At 30.3% G+C, this 17915-nt stretch overlaps 1 protein-coding gene across 1 annotated transcript in view; it reads left to right on the top strand.

The window, feature by feature from the left end:
- The window catches only part of LOC129960143 (potassium channel subfamily K member 1-like), a 59623-nt gene that overhangs the window by 31115 nt on the left and 10593 nt on the right, over nt 1-17915 (top strand). Inside the window, exons 2-4 of the mRNA XM_056073320.1 lie at nt 3324-3464; nt 12761-12972; nt 17282-17468. Of these exons, the coding sequence (XP_055929295.1) occupies nt 3324-3464; nt 12761-12972; nt 17282-17468 (540 nt within the window). The remainder of the gene's footprint in view (nt 1-3323; nt 3465-12760; nt 12973-17281; nt 17469-17915) is intronic.

The following is a 17915-nucleotide window of genomic DNA, read 5'->3' as shown; positions in this document are numbered from 1 at the left end:
CTTAAGACATGTTTTCTATTCATTTGAAACTATTTTGAAAAACTTAGCTAAAGTTTTTATTTAGTTTTATTTTGGCTTCACAAATGTTCTTTGTATAATTCCTTGTTAATAAAAATCATTTGTTATATCATTATAAAAATGAGTACTTTTTTACCACTATTAGCATCCTTTTAACTTAGTTGTGACATTTATTGATTTACTCTGAATGATTTCTGAGGTCGCCATATATTCACAGAGACGACTATAACAGTTAAATTCTATAGAAGAAATATTTTGTAATAAATAGACTATTTTACAACCAAATTTAACCTAATAAATGGAAAAAATAAAGAGTGGTGAAAGAGAGAAATAAATAAATAATGTATGCTTTATGTATTATTTGGTTTCTTTTCAACTTCCATCGAAATTGAAATAAAGAATAAAAAATATATAATGCATTTATTGTTCTAAGACATTTTTACATCTGTTTATAATTTACATGTTTTGCTACGTTTTCTAATGTTTCTTAGATAGTTGCATTCATTTGCAATCATCCAATAAAAATTTGTATAGCTCAAGAGCGGCAAATTTTTAATATATTTCATAAATTACATTTGATATACTTGTATATTCTTCAAGAATCTTAAAGAATTTTTTATGTATATTCACGGATGATTGCGAAAATGCACTTCTACATAAACATATTAAATGGAAATGAAAGTTTTCCGAAACTTATAAAATATTTCCTGTAGAAAGAAACAAATAAAAAGACAAAAACCCGCTATTTCTCTCTCAGCTAATATAAATTAAGAATATACCTCTTTTCATCAAAATGCTGTATTAAATTTCATTTCATTCAAGTATAGACGGTGATTTCGTATTTGCATAAATCTTTTATGCAAAGTTATCAGTAATCACAGGTTTAGCTTTTGATTTTTTTAAATATTTTTCTTTGAATCGCACTGCATGAAATGTCAAAGCACCTCTTTGAAATTAAATATTTCATTTCAGTGTATAAAAATTGAAACTGAAAACTTACTCACGTAATGAAATTTACTAAATGTGAAAGTATTGAATATATTCATTACAGCCTCTTTTCATTAAAGAACGCAAATAATTCTTTTCTGTCGATAACAAACGGTCGATTGATGAATGCATTATTTCTAGCTTCATTGTATGACGAATTAGTTACAATCTTAATTAGACTATTCTTACATGAGCAATTTATTTATCCTCATCGTAAATTACATCTAATTATATAAAATTATGCTATACATTTTTATGAAGAAGAATCATCTTTCACATGTATGTCAATATATTAAAACATCATAGCAATTATTTTTAAGTGTGACTTTACTACTTTTTTATGTAATAGTTTACCATCAATGCAAATCATATTCCTACGAATCGATAGTAATCATTTTAAATATTAATAGAATTTTATCGTAGAGAGTTTATAAAAATTAGAAAATTAAAATAATTCTATTTATTTGAAGTCACGTTCACAAAAAAATAATTCTTGAGCATGTCATTTAACATTCAATTAAGCTGGTGTGGTAAGAAAGTTTGGAAAGGGAAGTGCTGGCTCAGACGTCTTCACCACTCAGAATTATTATGTTCCTTTACAAAATAACTCGTGTTATTCTAAAATTGATGTTAATATAAATAAATTAAGTTAAAACTAACATCTAATTTCACATTGTTTTACCTGGAGCTGCGTCATTACATTTCTATTCACTTTCAAAATATATAACCGATTTCAGCATTAAATCATCTCTGCACACTTTATAATGGTCAGTGAGCATGGATTGACTTCATTTGCCCTATATTAATACTGCTTATGCAGAATCAAACCAGAAAATGTCTGGAAATACAAAAATTAAACCAAGCTTCAAAAATTAGGATTATATTAGAATCTAAAAAAATCCTCTCGGCGAGCTGGGAAGCTGGCAACATAAATTGTTGATGTTAGAAAGAGTCAAAATTAGGGCTTGAAAATTACTTTTCAGCCCCTAACTTCTAAGATATTGTAGTTATCGAAAAACTTTAAATACAAAAAAAAAAAAAATGTCTGTCTTAATGAGGCTCTAATTTGGCTAGTTGGATTTAATTTTCTATTTTCAATATTAAGAAAATTTCCACCCTTTTCAGCTAGATGGGCCATGTACGAACTTGTCACAGATTTTTACATTTCTAACATATTCCAAGCTAGTTAAAATCCAAACAAAGTTACTCTAGTATATATATATATATATATATATATATATATATATATATATATATATATATATATATATATATATATATATATATATATATATATGCGTGTGTGTGTACAAGGTGGCCAAAATTAAAACGCCCCTACTCTGAGCTCTCTATACAGCGAACTACTCAGTGTAAAGGCTCCAAAATTGTTCAACATACTACTCAAGACATGGGGAGACGGATAACGCGAAAAAAAGGTCCAGAAACACCAGTAGATGGCGCTGTACAACAGAAAAACATGATAAAAAGACTTGTGATTGAATGTTTAATACATTCGAAAAAAATCTGTTACAAATTTGTATTTTGAGTCTTTTCAGCATATTATTGTTGTACAGCACCATCTATCAGGGTTTTAGGAACTAATTTTTTGTCGCGTAATCCATCTCCCCATATTTTGAATAATATGTTCGACAATTCAGGAGCCTTTACACTGAGTAGTTCGCTGTATAGAGAGCTCAGAGTAGGGGTGTTTTAATTTTGGCCTCCTTGTATGTATGTATATATATATATATATATATATATATATATATATATATATATATATATATATATATATATATATATATATATATATATATATATATATATATATATATATATATATATATATATATATTCCTGAAGTCTTGTCACATGAGCCCATTGCAATAGGTAGTCTTCCTATAGGAATCTACCTAAAATAGTGGCAATTCTTCCTTTCACTACTAACTTGAATTCTATTCATGCAATGACCTGGCTGTATGGCCTGGAGAGTTTAGGTTGGGGACATGATACCACCAATGACCTTATGTGCATTCTGCTGACGAATGTGAAACATAACGTTTGTAAGTCAAATAGTTCTTTTGGTGTGACGTGGCAGATTGAAGAGTGGGTTCAGGCACAAATGCCGTCTTTATCATCTTAAAATTATGGAATTAACCCTAAAATCACTCTCGTGTAGTCCACTGACCTATTCTTAGCCCTTATACTCGTTTGGATAGATGAGGGTGGCGTCTAGTGTAGTTTCAAAATGGAAGTCTATGTTATCTAAACTTTTATTTTTCAGACCCATTTACATTCTGAGTTTTCTTTCTTTACAGATGAGGAACTCGAAAATTTTATAGTGAAAATTATCAATGCCAACAACAGAGGAGTATCAGCGACAGGCAATGTTAGCAACGAGTTAAACTGGAGCTTCGGCCAGTCCATATTTTTCTCTAGTACAGTTATAACCACTATAGGTGAGTCATTTCTATATTTAATTCAAAGTGAGAGTGGACTTCCCAAATCCAAATATTGTTATAATTAGGACATTTCGACAAATAGTGCATCTACGTTCTCTTCAAGATATTGTTCTTTATTTGGTCTTAAAATAGTGCATTGTTATATAGATTTGCAATACAACACTGTAGTGAAAGCTTATAAGCCAATTAACAGCGACGACGCTACACGCGCAATGGCTTTCGTATTGTGGTCATGCTACTGAGCTACGGACCACGTGGTCCCATGTTCTATCCTCGCCCATACCAATCCGCTGCATTGGTGACCTCGGAAACCGAACCTTCAACCTTCGTGCAGCTGTTGTGGCGCGATCTAACCACAGCAAACCAAAGTCATCAGACTCACTAGACGCAGCAACACAAAAAGGTCGCAGCAACCCGAAGTTGTCAGAGTCACTTGACATAGCAACAGCAACCACTCGCACACGCTCGCCATAACGCTTGGCGCTGCTCAAATGGGTACAGGACATTAGAATCAACAGCTAAAACATCACCACTCACTAGACGTATCGTTCGTCCCACCTTCGACTCACTGGAAGGAGTGTCTGTAGTGAAAGCTTATAAGCCGGTTGACAGTTACGATACACGGGCAATTGCTTTTGTATTGTGGTCATGCTACTGGGCTGCGAACTACAAGGTCCCAGGTTCTATCCTCGCTTATTCCAATTTGCATCAACACCATTGACTGCTTACTTAATTCTTTTAGGTACAGTGTGGCTATCATCGGAGTAATCTGCTTTTAATAATCAACCGATGTTATCACTTGCACATACATATTCTGAGATGGTAACATGATAAGCAAACGAATGAATAAATAATTTTAATTAACTAATCTAATCTAAGTGAATGAAATAAAAAAAATTTATATATGAAGTACTTTTACATAATTTTTTCAATAAATGTTTTATTTATTAAGACAAGAATTTTGAGTGGAGAGGCTTAGATTCTAATAGAAGTAGACAAAGAAGCTGTTGTTTAAATTTCTTTCATGTACTCAAAACCTCAGTTTACAATGACATTGTCTGACACCTAGAAGTTCGCATTACAATTGAAGAAGACGTTATCATAAAAAAATTTTAAAAATATTTTGTTACTATAGAAAGTATGATAAAAAGTTTAAAGTATTTTCTGCGATTAAAATGAATATAGAAACATTCTATTTATTTCAATTTCTGTGCATTGCTAGAATAAAGAAAAATTAAGATATGATATGTTTATTTCAACAAATAATCGAATATTTAATTTAATACAAACAGAAGAATGCGTTTTAGAAAATCACCAAACAATGCACGAAAAAATCACATAAAATATATAATCACCTGTTTTTACTGCTATATTTGTTATTAAGGAATGCATTAGAGGATTGTATCCTCTCCACAAATTCTGTGTTCATGAAACCATTAAATATTTTGTAGCTTTAACTTAGAGTTCTTGATACCTTGTTTTATGAAGTACTCTATGTGAAAGTTACAAAATATTTATAGATATTTATTAACTGATAATTTTTCACCGTTTATCAGTAGGTTTGTGGACTTGCATAATTTCCACTTTTTAGACAAACTTGGAAATACTAAAATCTGTATACACTTTTTTCATTTTAACCTATTACGTATCGTGTTTTCCATCATTAACAACAATACCATAGTGTAACCGCTATCGTATGCTTGTCACAAGTCGAGAATTTCTGATATAGAGAAAAAATAGAAAGATGCTTCTCAGTCGCTATCTTCTAATTAAACCTGGCTTTTGAATGTCCTTCTAATTATTAGTTTTGCAACAGTAAAACGGAATGCACAAATATTCCTAGAACCTTTAAATGCAATGTTAATCTTTTACTTAATAAAAATATTTATTCAAAATAAATTATTATGATGTCAGTCACAATTTAAAATATCTCAAAAGTTCATCAAATCAATCAATGGTATCAAAACTTATTTGCAAAGCTGAAGCCTTCTCCAAATACTACATATCGTCGCTTAACAAGCAACACCATCTATCTCAATTTTTCAAATTCTACAACAAGAAGAAATGTCTGAATTTTTGGAAACTATAACCAATATTTCTGGGAGCTTTTTCATATCTGGTTTGAACATACAATCTCATATTCATATGAAACGTGAAAAAAATCGGAAGAAATTCACTACTGATTGTAAAATATTCAGCCTTTGTAAAACTTGGGAAAATTAAGATCTAACTTGTTTAGCGATGGTATATTTGCATCAAAAGAAAGATCAACAATGTATTTATAAATAGCGTTTTATAATTTTAAGGCCTTCTTAGATATTTTTGAACTTAATTTCTTATATTTTTGTAAATCTCTGGAGTAATTCTACAGTCGAAAGAGCACTAAACTACCGGAATTAGATATGAAATTAAATATACAATTACGAAAGTGTAGATTAAAAAATTTTGCTCAAGAGTCTGACTGTTTTGTTATTAAGTTTATAACATTTTTCTTGGTAATCAATCATAAAGTATTTAGTAGATATTTTTATGATTTAAAAGTAATTCATAAATTGAAAAGAAATGGATTAGAGAGTCCTTTGTGCCTATAAACACATTTAAACATTTTATTTTCAGTAGAAATATAAATTATACAATGTATGAAATATAGAAAAATCATAAATGCACTTATCGAAAGATTTTGTAATTAACTATTTCCGATCTTATAGAAAAAGATATCTGATATATCCATCATCCAATCGAACGAATTTCAAGAAACAGCCTCTGATGTTGAGGAAGTTACTCACAACTCACGATCTGTTTACTTCAAATGCAGTTAATAGAAAGGTATAACCGAATTTTGAAACTTTTCTTTCATGTTGAAATCAACGAGCCGCTGGTGCGTCAATTTAAGTTGAAGAAAAAGACTTTTTTGGAAAGCCATTTCTTTTAATATTACTTAATTTTGTTTTACAACTTTCAGAATTAAAGCTTTCTTTTCCAGTATCGAATCTCTATATAACGATGCTCAGTCTGGTTTCATTTTCCAATAACTTTCGTTTATGAAAAAAGCAGACATCCGATTACATAGCGGAATAAAACAGAAGCGTTGGAAATGTTCCTCGTTTTCTTCTTATAAAGCTGACTGGAGAAAGGCAATTATGTTACCGTAATTCTATTGGACGAAATGAAGCCTTATTTTATTGCTTTCCCAGAAAAAGTATCAAAGTTCTTCAGAAGTGCATTTTTTGGGATATAGAACATTTCTGATCCACAAACGAATGTTGGAAAATCGAACTTTATCCTAAACCAAAATTTGTTTTCTTCTTCAATAGGGGATAATAAAACGACTGACAAAGTCAAAAACTGCGAAACTGTAATTGCAAATTATGGGAAAATTGATTTTAATTTATTATAAGCAACAAACCTTTCTTTGTTTGAAAGCAGGAGTTATTTTTTTTAATAAAGAGCAATTTTTATTTTTTTGAGAAAATATCAAGTATCGATCTTTATACTTTACAAAGCATTTAAAACCTCTACTTGCACTAATAAAAAACTTAAAAATGAATCTCTTACTCCTCAGAATTTTAGTAATCAAACAATAGATACAACGAATTAAAGCTTTTTTATATTGATTAAGTTGAATTTAAGCTTGGAAAATATAGTCTCTCAATCAATTTTTTTTGTAATCAATGTATTCAAGCATCTTTTCCTTTAGATTATTTAACTGCTAATACATAATTTTATTACACACTTTAAAAATGAGTGATTTTCTTACTCCTGAAAATTTTTCAAAAATCTTTCTCAATTGTCAATTATCAAAAAACTTTTTTATATATGTTGCTGCATGGCCAAATCTTGCTCTTGAGACCTTAAACTCACTAAACAACCGAAAAATATTTGGGCATTGAGATTAAAGAAAATTTGATGACTTTGAACGAAAAAAAAGTAACAACCTGAAATAAATGTATATTGACTGAAGTACCACGAAGCCGATTCTAAAACATAAAATATTATTTTGCATTGTATAAAGTAAGTATGGTAATGCTGTAAGTACATGTTATAAGTAAACATGTTTTTGTGACCAAACAGAAGTATCCGAAAGCAAATGTGTCTGTCAGTTTCTTTAAGAATCAAAAATAATGATGAAAATCATATGTCCAGCTCTGAGTTTAAAATACCTTATTTAAATTTATCAAATAACATTTTTAGCGTACTTTTGCAGAAAATATCCAAGTCATAAAGTCTGCAGAATGACGGTCGTCATGGCGACACTTATCCTTCCTTTTCACTTAGGGAGAAATATGGCGGAAGTTTTATCTTCATTAATTCATGGCACTATCTTTCATGGGCTAGTTTTCAATGCACTTCTTTAGAATATAATCTACAAAAAATTAATAAAATCAGTTTCTACGGCAACAGACGACAGCCTGTTTATGTCGAGGAAAATTCCTCGGGTTGTCAGGCTGTAAACTTCACAACCAACTTTTATTTACTAATTTCGTACACTTAAGATTTTCTTTTATTTTCTAATTTCACACTTCAAGTGTTAATAAATGTACTAAGAGAATAATAAAAAAGTGGAGCCATGGAAGGAGCATTTTAAGCAGCCTTTTTCCAGAAATCATTTTAATAAATGGCTGGAATTGAGATTTTTATCAAATGTAAAAAAGCTCCAGTCTGTATTTTTCATCTCGATTCTTTTCTTCTTTTCTCAATATTTGTACTTATATGATAATTCATGGTGGAAGTGGAATGATTCTTATCTTAGTAGAATGATGGTTATTTATGAATTTCGGAAAGTAAAATTCCATGTTTAATTTGAATTTACAATGATTGGTACTTCTTTTGATTCATTTTAATTTCATAAGATGTTTTAAGCCTTAATGAACTGTCAAGAGAACATTCAGGAAACTTCAGTTCTGTGCAAATGCTTTCAGAAACTATATTTACTAGATTTTGGGGGTATAATGTCGTGGATTTAAGAGCTCTTCTGTATTTTATCTGAAATTTGATTAAAACTTTAAGTGTTACCATAAAATAAGTTTCCGCTATTAAAAGATAAACTCTCTTATTATTACATAAACTACTCTAAATGCTCCTCCATGTTTGGGTCAGACCAATTTAGGCATTGGCCAATCTCAAGATCTGGTATAAATGTGAATCTTAATGAATCAGATAATTTGTAACAACAAATGATATATGATATATAAAAGTCAGTGGTAGTGGTCTCCAACAAACTTTCTCGCATGCATTCTAATAGACTTGGCAGGTGAGAGAACGCCTTACATGGCCCAAGCGCACAATAGTTAAGAAATATTCACATTCAGCGTGAATTTGACATTTTTACTGAAGCTATTATGTCATGTTTGGTGAGTTGTTTGGTGATTAATCCCTATCATGTGTTAATAGTATCCAAAAATCGAATTGATGCTCTAGACACGTTTTTCTCAACCGACAAATAAAAATTTGACATAAAACTGCACTTGTAGTCACAAAATCCCATACCAAACATACCAAATTTGATACATTTAAGTCCTTGCATTTTTGAATTACAACGTTTAGATGTTTCTGAAAGTACAGACCAACGGACAGTCAACCTATAGTTGTATTTATCTCATAATTTGATTGGTGTTTACATTAAAGAGGTTAAATTTGTGCATCGAATTTTATCCATCTAGCTCTCTTCGTTTTTAAATTACCGTGTTAATTTATATTATAACAGCCGGACAGACGAACTTCCTCTGAACATATTTTATTCAAAATTTGGCAGAATTCTTCAAATTTGATGTAAAGACTGTATACTAAATTTCAAACGTCTAGCTCAAAGCGTTTTTGAGTTATCTTTGTCATAGACAGACAGTCATTTTCTAAAAATTCGCTTTTCTAACATGAAGGTCTAAAACATGAAGATTCGCCAAAGTTTCGAGTTCGAATTTTTTGATGATTACTATACTTTCTCTATACTACATATACGAGAAAGTAACTAGTATTCGTTGATAAATAAAATAGTCACGCCATTCTAGACTCGGATCCGTTGTGATCGGTGTAGCTGATATTTTCTTGAGATCTTGAAAATATGGCTATTAAATGAAACTTGATGGATAATTTCTTTTGAATGTGGTGCTCAAGAGTAGCTGAAACACTGGAGTAACAGGTTTTTGAATTTTATTTCAAAATTCTTTAGTATCTTAGAAATTTTTGACTTTCTGAAGTATAGTTGAAGTAGAAACACCCACTTGTTTGGGAAACCATTTTGTTGTGTGTTTATCATCTGAAAATCTGCTATCGATATCTGCGTTTAGGGCATGAACTATTTGCAGGACTCGGATATTGTCCTACTGGATCCAAAGATTTCATTATTGTGCAGATTCCTTTTTTGCGAATTTTAAATTCGAATTTATGGAAAGTATGCATGAATGTGTTAAGTATGAGTGGACAACAAAATTGTTTGAAAATTTTTAGTTCTCATAGGTACATCTAATTAGAAGAAATTTCTGTCATACTTTAGATAGATTTATGTTAAAAAAAGTTTATTGAAATTTTATTTAGACAGTTTTTTTAATGTATTTATAATAATTCAAATTTAAAATTGGAAAAGCTTTGCAATTATTTTGTTAAAGTTTTATTTTCTGTTGCACTAGAAATTTTGACTTTTGGAATAAATAAAAAAAAATGGAATCAGACAAAAACAAGACGGATATCAAACAAAACCAGAGGGAACAAGACATTTACGTCGCATTTTAGTAAGGTCAAGAAAAAAGTGGATGTATTAGCATACAAACTAATGAGAGTTAGAGATAAATTTTATAGAAAAAGGAAACACCATCTAAGAAGAATCTACACTAAGACCATCGAGCCATTTGTTCTTTTCGGATACGGTGCATGGGAACATAGGCTAAATCTGAAGAAAATCTGAGAAGCTTTAAATGCAACTCAACGGCGTCCTCTCATCATTATGTCTGGGGCATATAAAACCATTTCTACCGAAATCCTTCAAGTGATATCGGGAATTTTGTCAATGGTTCTCAGGGCAACGGAAATGTTCACTAAATTTCAAATAAGCACTACTAGTAATAAAGTTAGAATAGGAAACAAATGCTTCAGCAGTAAAGATTATGAGATGTATTTTGACATGTTCGAGCAACACCCTACAGAATGGCTTATTCATGGTTTTCAAGTTAAAATCCCAGATATGAATGGAATAGAAATTTTTACAGATGATTCGAAAGATTATCATAAAGTAGAAGCTGCAATAGTAGTATACTACTATGAGAAAGAGATAGATAAAAGTCTTGTGAAATTATCGAACCATGCCACAAGTTTCCAGGTGGAAGTGCAAGCAAGCTCTAAAGGTGGCCATTCAATATTGTGAAAAGGTGGAGGATGGACAAAAATGCTCTTTTTCAGATTCTCTGTCAGCCCTACAAGCCATACAATCATCCCACAATTGTAATATGGAAATATGGAAGATAAAAGAAACGATAAAAAATGTAAAAATTAACAAGTTGATAGAGATGAATTGGATTAAGGTACATATTGGGATATATAGTAATGAAAAAGCGGATCAATATGCAAAGTTGGCGGCGCAGAAAGAAAGTGTTGATATACTCGTAACTGTCCCCAAATCAAATATGTCTTAAAATGGGAATTAAGCGAAGAAATAAAGCTTCAATGGTTCGACAGATAGTATATGTCTAAAAAAAGAAGAATAACTTTATTCCTAACCCATAAATAAAAATAAGAAGATACCATCCACTGGTAATCCAAATTATATCAGGACATGGAGATTTCCCGCATGTTTCCGAAGATTTGGAAGAATGCAGAAAAATAAATGCATCTGTGGAGGAATCGGTGCTATTCACCATTATTTAAAGGAATGCATAAAAGTCTCGGAATTAAGAAAAAATCTGGAAGTTGAAAATGATGACTACTTACGTACAGTATGTTTTTATGTTTTTATCAACTGTTTGGATTTCTGTTGCTGTGAAACGAGAATTTGGAGGAATACTGAGAATTTGGAGGAGGTTTTCTTTAAGTTATGGCCTTTTCCTTGTTTAATAGGAAGTTAGATGAACGGAAAGATGAGGAGAAAGGTCAGTGATTGACCATTTTATGGATAGGGGCCAACTGCCTCAAAGAGGATGTCAGCTTGGTAAAGCGGTCAGTGTTATGGACGGACAATGCTAAAGATAGCAGTCGGTCACAACAAATTCTGTCGATACTGCTACTTTCAGTTGTGGCGGGGTGGTCGGCTGTACACAAGAAAACAAAGTCACACCATTCTTATTTCAGACAATAATAAATTTATCCTAAAGTGTTTATTTCTTTGGATTTGCTTATAATATTTCTGTATCTACGAGGAAAACTACCATTAAGTCCGATTTGATGTTTTCATTGAAATCGCATTATCCTGGTTGCATTTCAGATGAATAAAGTATCGTAGCTATAAGTCGGGAAAAATTAATCTTTCTCAAAAACATTGCACTCTGCAATTTCTTTTGACTCGTCTGTAGAATATTAAATTGTTATTCGTGATAATTTATCTCTGAAATATAGATTTGAGCTGATAGTCAAAACCTGTTATCGGCTGTAATCACATTACTGAGAATCAACTCCAAAATATATATTTCGAGATAAAATAGTTTTTGCAAAGCATTGAAAAGAAATTTCTAATGCTTCATTTTTCTAAAATATATTATCGCTTTATATTGATAACAAATTAGAATTTATTCTTGGAGCATAGAGAATTGCATCTTTCGGTGCAGTTTTCAATAATGAACCAGAAATTTACAATATGGTACTGAATTACTGATTGTATATCTGTGTCCAATTCGGTATGTTCATATCCTTTTTATGAATCATTCTAAGCATAACTTACAAGATCCAAAAAGAGATTTTAAAAAGTATTAGCTAAGAATGCAATAAGGTATGTAATTAAAAATATTCTATTTCAAGACTTTTAAGTGAAATATTCTTAAACTTAAGCCGTCACTTTTTACAACTTTAAATATATGCTGTTATACTTTTTCAGCTAGAGTACACGCGACTTTTATCAAGCTCTGAGTAAAGGTTGCCAAGTAACTAAGCCTTTCTTGGAAATAACCTTTTTTATTTTCGAAAAAAAAAAAAAGAGTGAATGACTCGTTGCCAAAAATGAACGCTTAAAGATTTCCAACCAGTAAAAGCATTTTTTTCCCGGCGACGATTTATTAGGTATTAGTCTCTAGTTTCTGGATTTCTTCCGTGTTTGGTTCAAATCCAAGAATCTATCGTGAATAATGCAGCATGTAAGGCATGATTATTTTTTGCAGGTTATGGACATGTGGCTCCTTTGTCTGAAGGAGGTAAGATTTTCTGCATTGTGTACGCTTTGATCGGCATCCCTCTGACACTAATTCTTCTGACTGCATATGTCGAGCGACTGCTCATTCCTAGCACTCTTTTCTTGCAATTTATGAACTCCAGACTTGGACATCTCTACCAGCCTTTCCACATTCGGATTGCTCATCTCACCTTCGTCGGGGTACGTTTTGAATGCATGATATAACTTCTATCTCTTTTATATAACTTCTATCTCTTTTATTAGCTAGCATTTATTCTGTACAACGCCGAGTTATTTTATTCACTCTAAAATAAATTACTAAACAGAATCTTCTTAAATTAATATCGAAATAGAAAAGAAGCTAATGACTACTTTCCTGTTATTTGCATTTAATTAATTAATATTGTTCTTAAATTTTAGTTGAATTAATTTATATTAAATGTTTTGAAAAGATAAAATAAGGAAAATGATATTTACTTGGTGAAGGACTTATTTTCAATAAGTCAATGCTTCATTAAAGACATGTGAATAATTCTTCTTATTTTATTAATATATTTTAGCCATTTACAATGTACCAGTTTTATAAGAGAGGAAAACGGAAATCTATTGAAACAGCTCAAAACATATTATTTCATAAGAATAAATTTCGTTATTATGAACATGTTTTAGGGATCGAAACACTATGTTTAGTATCTTTACCAGTCGCGTAGCTATAGGTTGCGCTACCAAAAATATTGTAATTTATTACATAAGCATGTGAACACTGCTATTGCCCTGCTCTATAGTAGAGTTGGCTTGATACCCGGTTTTGCTGCATCAGATTCAAGTTGATACGATTATGCCTGATACTTTTATTGAACTCTCTTTTACCTAATACAGCCGGTAACTGATTCTTTCCCCCTTGGAATGAATTCGAGAGCTCAGTAATTATCTATTCTCGCATTTGCACCCAGACTAATAATTGATACTAATACGAATATGATTTCAAATTGGGATTTCGCTTCTTCGGAAAAGGTATTGATGACGATGTGCTGGAGCCCTTGGTTTTGACCGTGATTAGCAAATCAGTGAGAAGAGAAAAAGAAAGGCTTTGTTAAAATAGTTAATACGAAGGAAAAGGAAATTCTTCAATAGCGTATGCACTTTATGTGGGGCAAAGAGCTGTAATAGCTGGGGATGAAATATATAAAGTTGAAAAAAGCATCACGCGAGCTAATAGCGTCACCGAGGCAGGCTATCGAACTAGGTTATATCGACCTGATACTTAGTATCAAATTGATATAGTATCACCCGATCGAAAACAAATGAAATCGAGGATATTTCTAATCGGTATTAATCGTAACTCGATACAGACTGATTCCGAGCACCTGATACTCTTAATATGTATGGTTTGTGTATCTGATACATTTGAGTATCCGATACAAAGTATCAGATTAATACAGTATTACTCAACCCTAAAAACAGAAAGGGAAAAAGACACTCTTAATTTTTTCCCCAATCTTTAACGTAATTCTTAACATGAAATTAAAAAAATACCGACTAGAAAACATACTGATCTATTAATTGTTAAAAATCATTTTGTTTCATTAAGTTTACCTGGAGCGAGTACTTATTTATTGTTATTTCTAACTATTCCTGTCATTAGACCAGTGCCGAGAATCATATTCAAAATGAAAATTGCAATTCAATAAAAGTTGTAGAAATTTGTTAAAATAAAAAAAGTATTACTTTTTAGTACGTTAATAAAAATGTATTAAAAAGTTTTTTTACTAAATTTATTTTATTTATTGATAATCTTTTACTAAAAATAACCAGCTCTGTATGTATATAAATCGGTATCAACTTTCGGCCTGATTCGATGAAATAAAATTGAGCAAAAATGACATTTTTCAGATTTTATCTTTCATTTTTTTTCTTAAGTCTCATCTGAACAGGAGGTTTGTTGAATTCCGTTGAATATCAATGAGATAATAAAAATTAGACTCCTTTAATTCTTTGTAATGAAAGCAAAAAAAAAAAAAAAAAAATTATAGTGCTATTTTTTAAAAAAACTTTGGTCTCGAAAACTGATAGCAATCTTCGCTTAAGACTCCTCAATAATATTTTAAAGCAAAAATACATTAATATGGCCATATATTAATATCTTGAATTTTCTTCTTCAGGGAGAAATAGCATACTAATTAAATATAAGTTTAGGAATTTTATTAATAGTTCTAAAGACCTCTGCCGAATCCCAGCGTAATCTTTCAAAGCTTAAATTAATAATAAAAAGGTTATTTAATGTCCTCAAGAATGACTATCCATTTTACCATTGCTTTCATATATAGAAAGTTAATTATAAATGAAAGTGGTTAAATGAGCTAAAATATAAGAAAAATAAAAGTTAAGGAAGAAAAAAGAAAGTTAAAAATAAAAGAAGAAAATTTGAGCTTAATAAATGCTGTAAATGTTCCCTTCTTGTATCAAAAATTATTAAAAATTTTATTTAGTTATTAACTCTCCTCCAAATTTGATTTCGTCTCTCAAAATCCAGCTGGAAACACTGATTCGGAATCACAATAAATTGATGACAGGTTTGATTCAAACGAAGATGAATAAGATATAAATGTGACTTCATAGAAAAACAAAGCTGAATATTATTGGACCGACAGGTGGAGAAATTTATTTGTTGAAGCGTATTACCTTACGTGATCGTACGATTTTTTATGAACATTGATGCATTTATTCACAAATATTCACAGCTTGTAAAGTTAAGAATTCAAGCAATACATTAAAATGCATTTAAAACGAAGTTAAGAAGTTTAAAGGGTTTTATCGTTTAAAGGGTTAATGTTTGTTAGTAAGTTTCGAGGTAAATTTTACCTACAGAGGACAATCTGCAAATTGGTAAAAAAATGGCGGAAATCCCCACGAAATGCTTTACTTACAAAAGGGAATATTTCTAACACTAGATTTCTGGACTTATTAGTTTCCTGTAATAAGAAATGTTTAGTGTGTTAATAAACCTTGCTTTTACTAGGCATTGAAGTTTTTTAAAACAACATTTAGGAATTAATCCATAATAATCGATCATTTGCTGCACTTGTGTTTATATTTAATTATGGATATCCAAATTTTCCTTTAATGAGAATTAGGTTGCATAGCATTTTTTGTATTTGAAAAGCATAGTACAATTTGTACATAAAAACATAGGGCATTTTCTGAACAAACGCAAAAGGTAAAAATTAATCACTACCATTACGGTTTAATCAGAGGAAAATAACTTCACAAATCAATATTGCTAGTTTGGTATAAAATGCAAGCATTTGAATAAACTAAACGAAGCATTTGACTAAGAAAAATATTTTAGAAAATGTATTATGAAAAGATTTTTCGCCTCTAAAAATAGATGTCAAATCTATCGAACCTCAACAGGTATTGTTCAGTGTAGTTGTCATTCTTTTCTCTAAAAACTATTTTGAATTCTTTTTTCATCATTTTCTTCAATGTTTTGGCCGATTTTTTTTGGGAAAGTGCCAGTTGAAAAGCTCTTTAAGTTGCATTATGCATTTCACACAACGTTTGTAACGTTTTTCCGCAAACAGACGACATAAATTTATTTTGTTTCCACTGTTCACGATCATCTTGGGGTTTCTGTTCCTCACAGCTGTTGCAAAAACTTTTGTTACAGATTTTTTAAAAAAACCAAGATATAACATTAACATGATTATTCTATCGAACTCAAATAAGAAAATAGTTTTTTTTTAATTCATTTTTTTTATGAATGCATTGGAACATTACATCTTCAAAGGAATAGTCCTATTATAGAATATGACGGAAAATGTAAGCAGAAATGGATCGGTTGAAATCAAATTTTCATCTTTCATAAATCTGAAATACAAACTTAACAGAAATTCTCTTTAAATAAGTTTTACTTGAACATTTGATTGAAAAATTATATAAGTGGAAATGTAGATTTTTAATTCTTCACGAGAAACAGCTGAAATGCATCTGATAGTGATAAATGATGCAAATTTTCTGATATTAATTCAAAAGGAAAATAAACAAATAAACTTAATAAAATTAGTTCTTAAAAATTCACTTTTATTTCGTTTCTAAAAATATAATATTTTTTATTTTAATCTTTGAAAATTTAATTTTTTTTTATTTTAATTGAATTTGAAAATATTTAAAATCGTGTTGACATTGTCAACACACTAATATGCAAATTTTAAATTTCTACTATATCAGGAAGCGAGTAAAATATCGATCACAAAATTCTATTTTTACGAAAATGAAACAAGACAAGTTACATAAATGATATATTCACGCGAAATGTCTGAGTTTGCTTCTACAATTTTGAATCACCTTGAAGGAATTCTGAAAGATAGAAATTTATGATAATCTAGAATTAAAAATTTATTAAAGTTTTATTTAGTTTTCCAACGATGGCAATAATTGTAATTTAAACATATAATTTTAAGCTTTCACCTTGGAATAAATCCTTGAATGGATTTTTTTTTCTTTACAGCTCATCGTTTTCATTTTCTTCTTCCTCATTCCGGCCGGAATCTTTACTGATTTAGAACCTGACTGGAACTATTTGGACGCTATTTATTACTGCTTTATTTCTTTGACAACGACTGGTCTTGGAGATTTGATTCCTGGAGATAGTCCCAATCAACCATACAGGCCACTTTATAAAGTGTGCACAACAGGTAATCTCTCTTTTGTGTATTATTATACTTGAAAAGCGATTCTACATTCATCAATTAAAGACAGAAAATGAAAGAAATAATGTCCCAGAAACAAGTTTTTCATGAGTCAAATACGTATAGAGTTTCTGAGTCAGCTTTACAGTATTAATTGCAGCCGAATTTTTCCGCACTAAGCACGTAATAAAGAATTGACAGAAAGGTTTTCAAACCAGAATAATAATATTCATAACTGGTAGTTTTAGAAACAAATATCAGTGGGAAGACAAGTGCTTTTATTGCAATGAATAAAAATTACTAATGAATAACATTAATATAAATGATGTTGATGTAATTATATAAGTTTAGTTATTTTATAATTATATAAGTTACGTTTATTTAATAGAAAAACATGATTCTGCAATTTCCCGTTCAGAATTTTATTTTATGTTAAATTTAATTTATTGCGTT

The sequence above is a fragment of the Argiope bruennichi genome, chromosome X2 (genome assembly GCF_947563725.1).
Source record: "Argiope bruennichi chromosome X2, qqArgBrue1.1, whole genome shotgun sequence".
Taxonomy (NCBI): domain Eukaryota; kingdom Metazoa; phylum Arthropoda; class Arachnida; order Araneae; family Araneidae; genus Argiope; species Argiope bruennichi.
The sequence above is the reverse complement of the archived record's forward strand: the minus strand, read 5'-3'. Positions and strand labels throughout refer to the sequence as shown.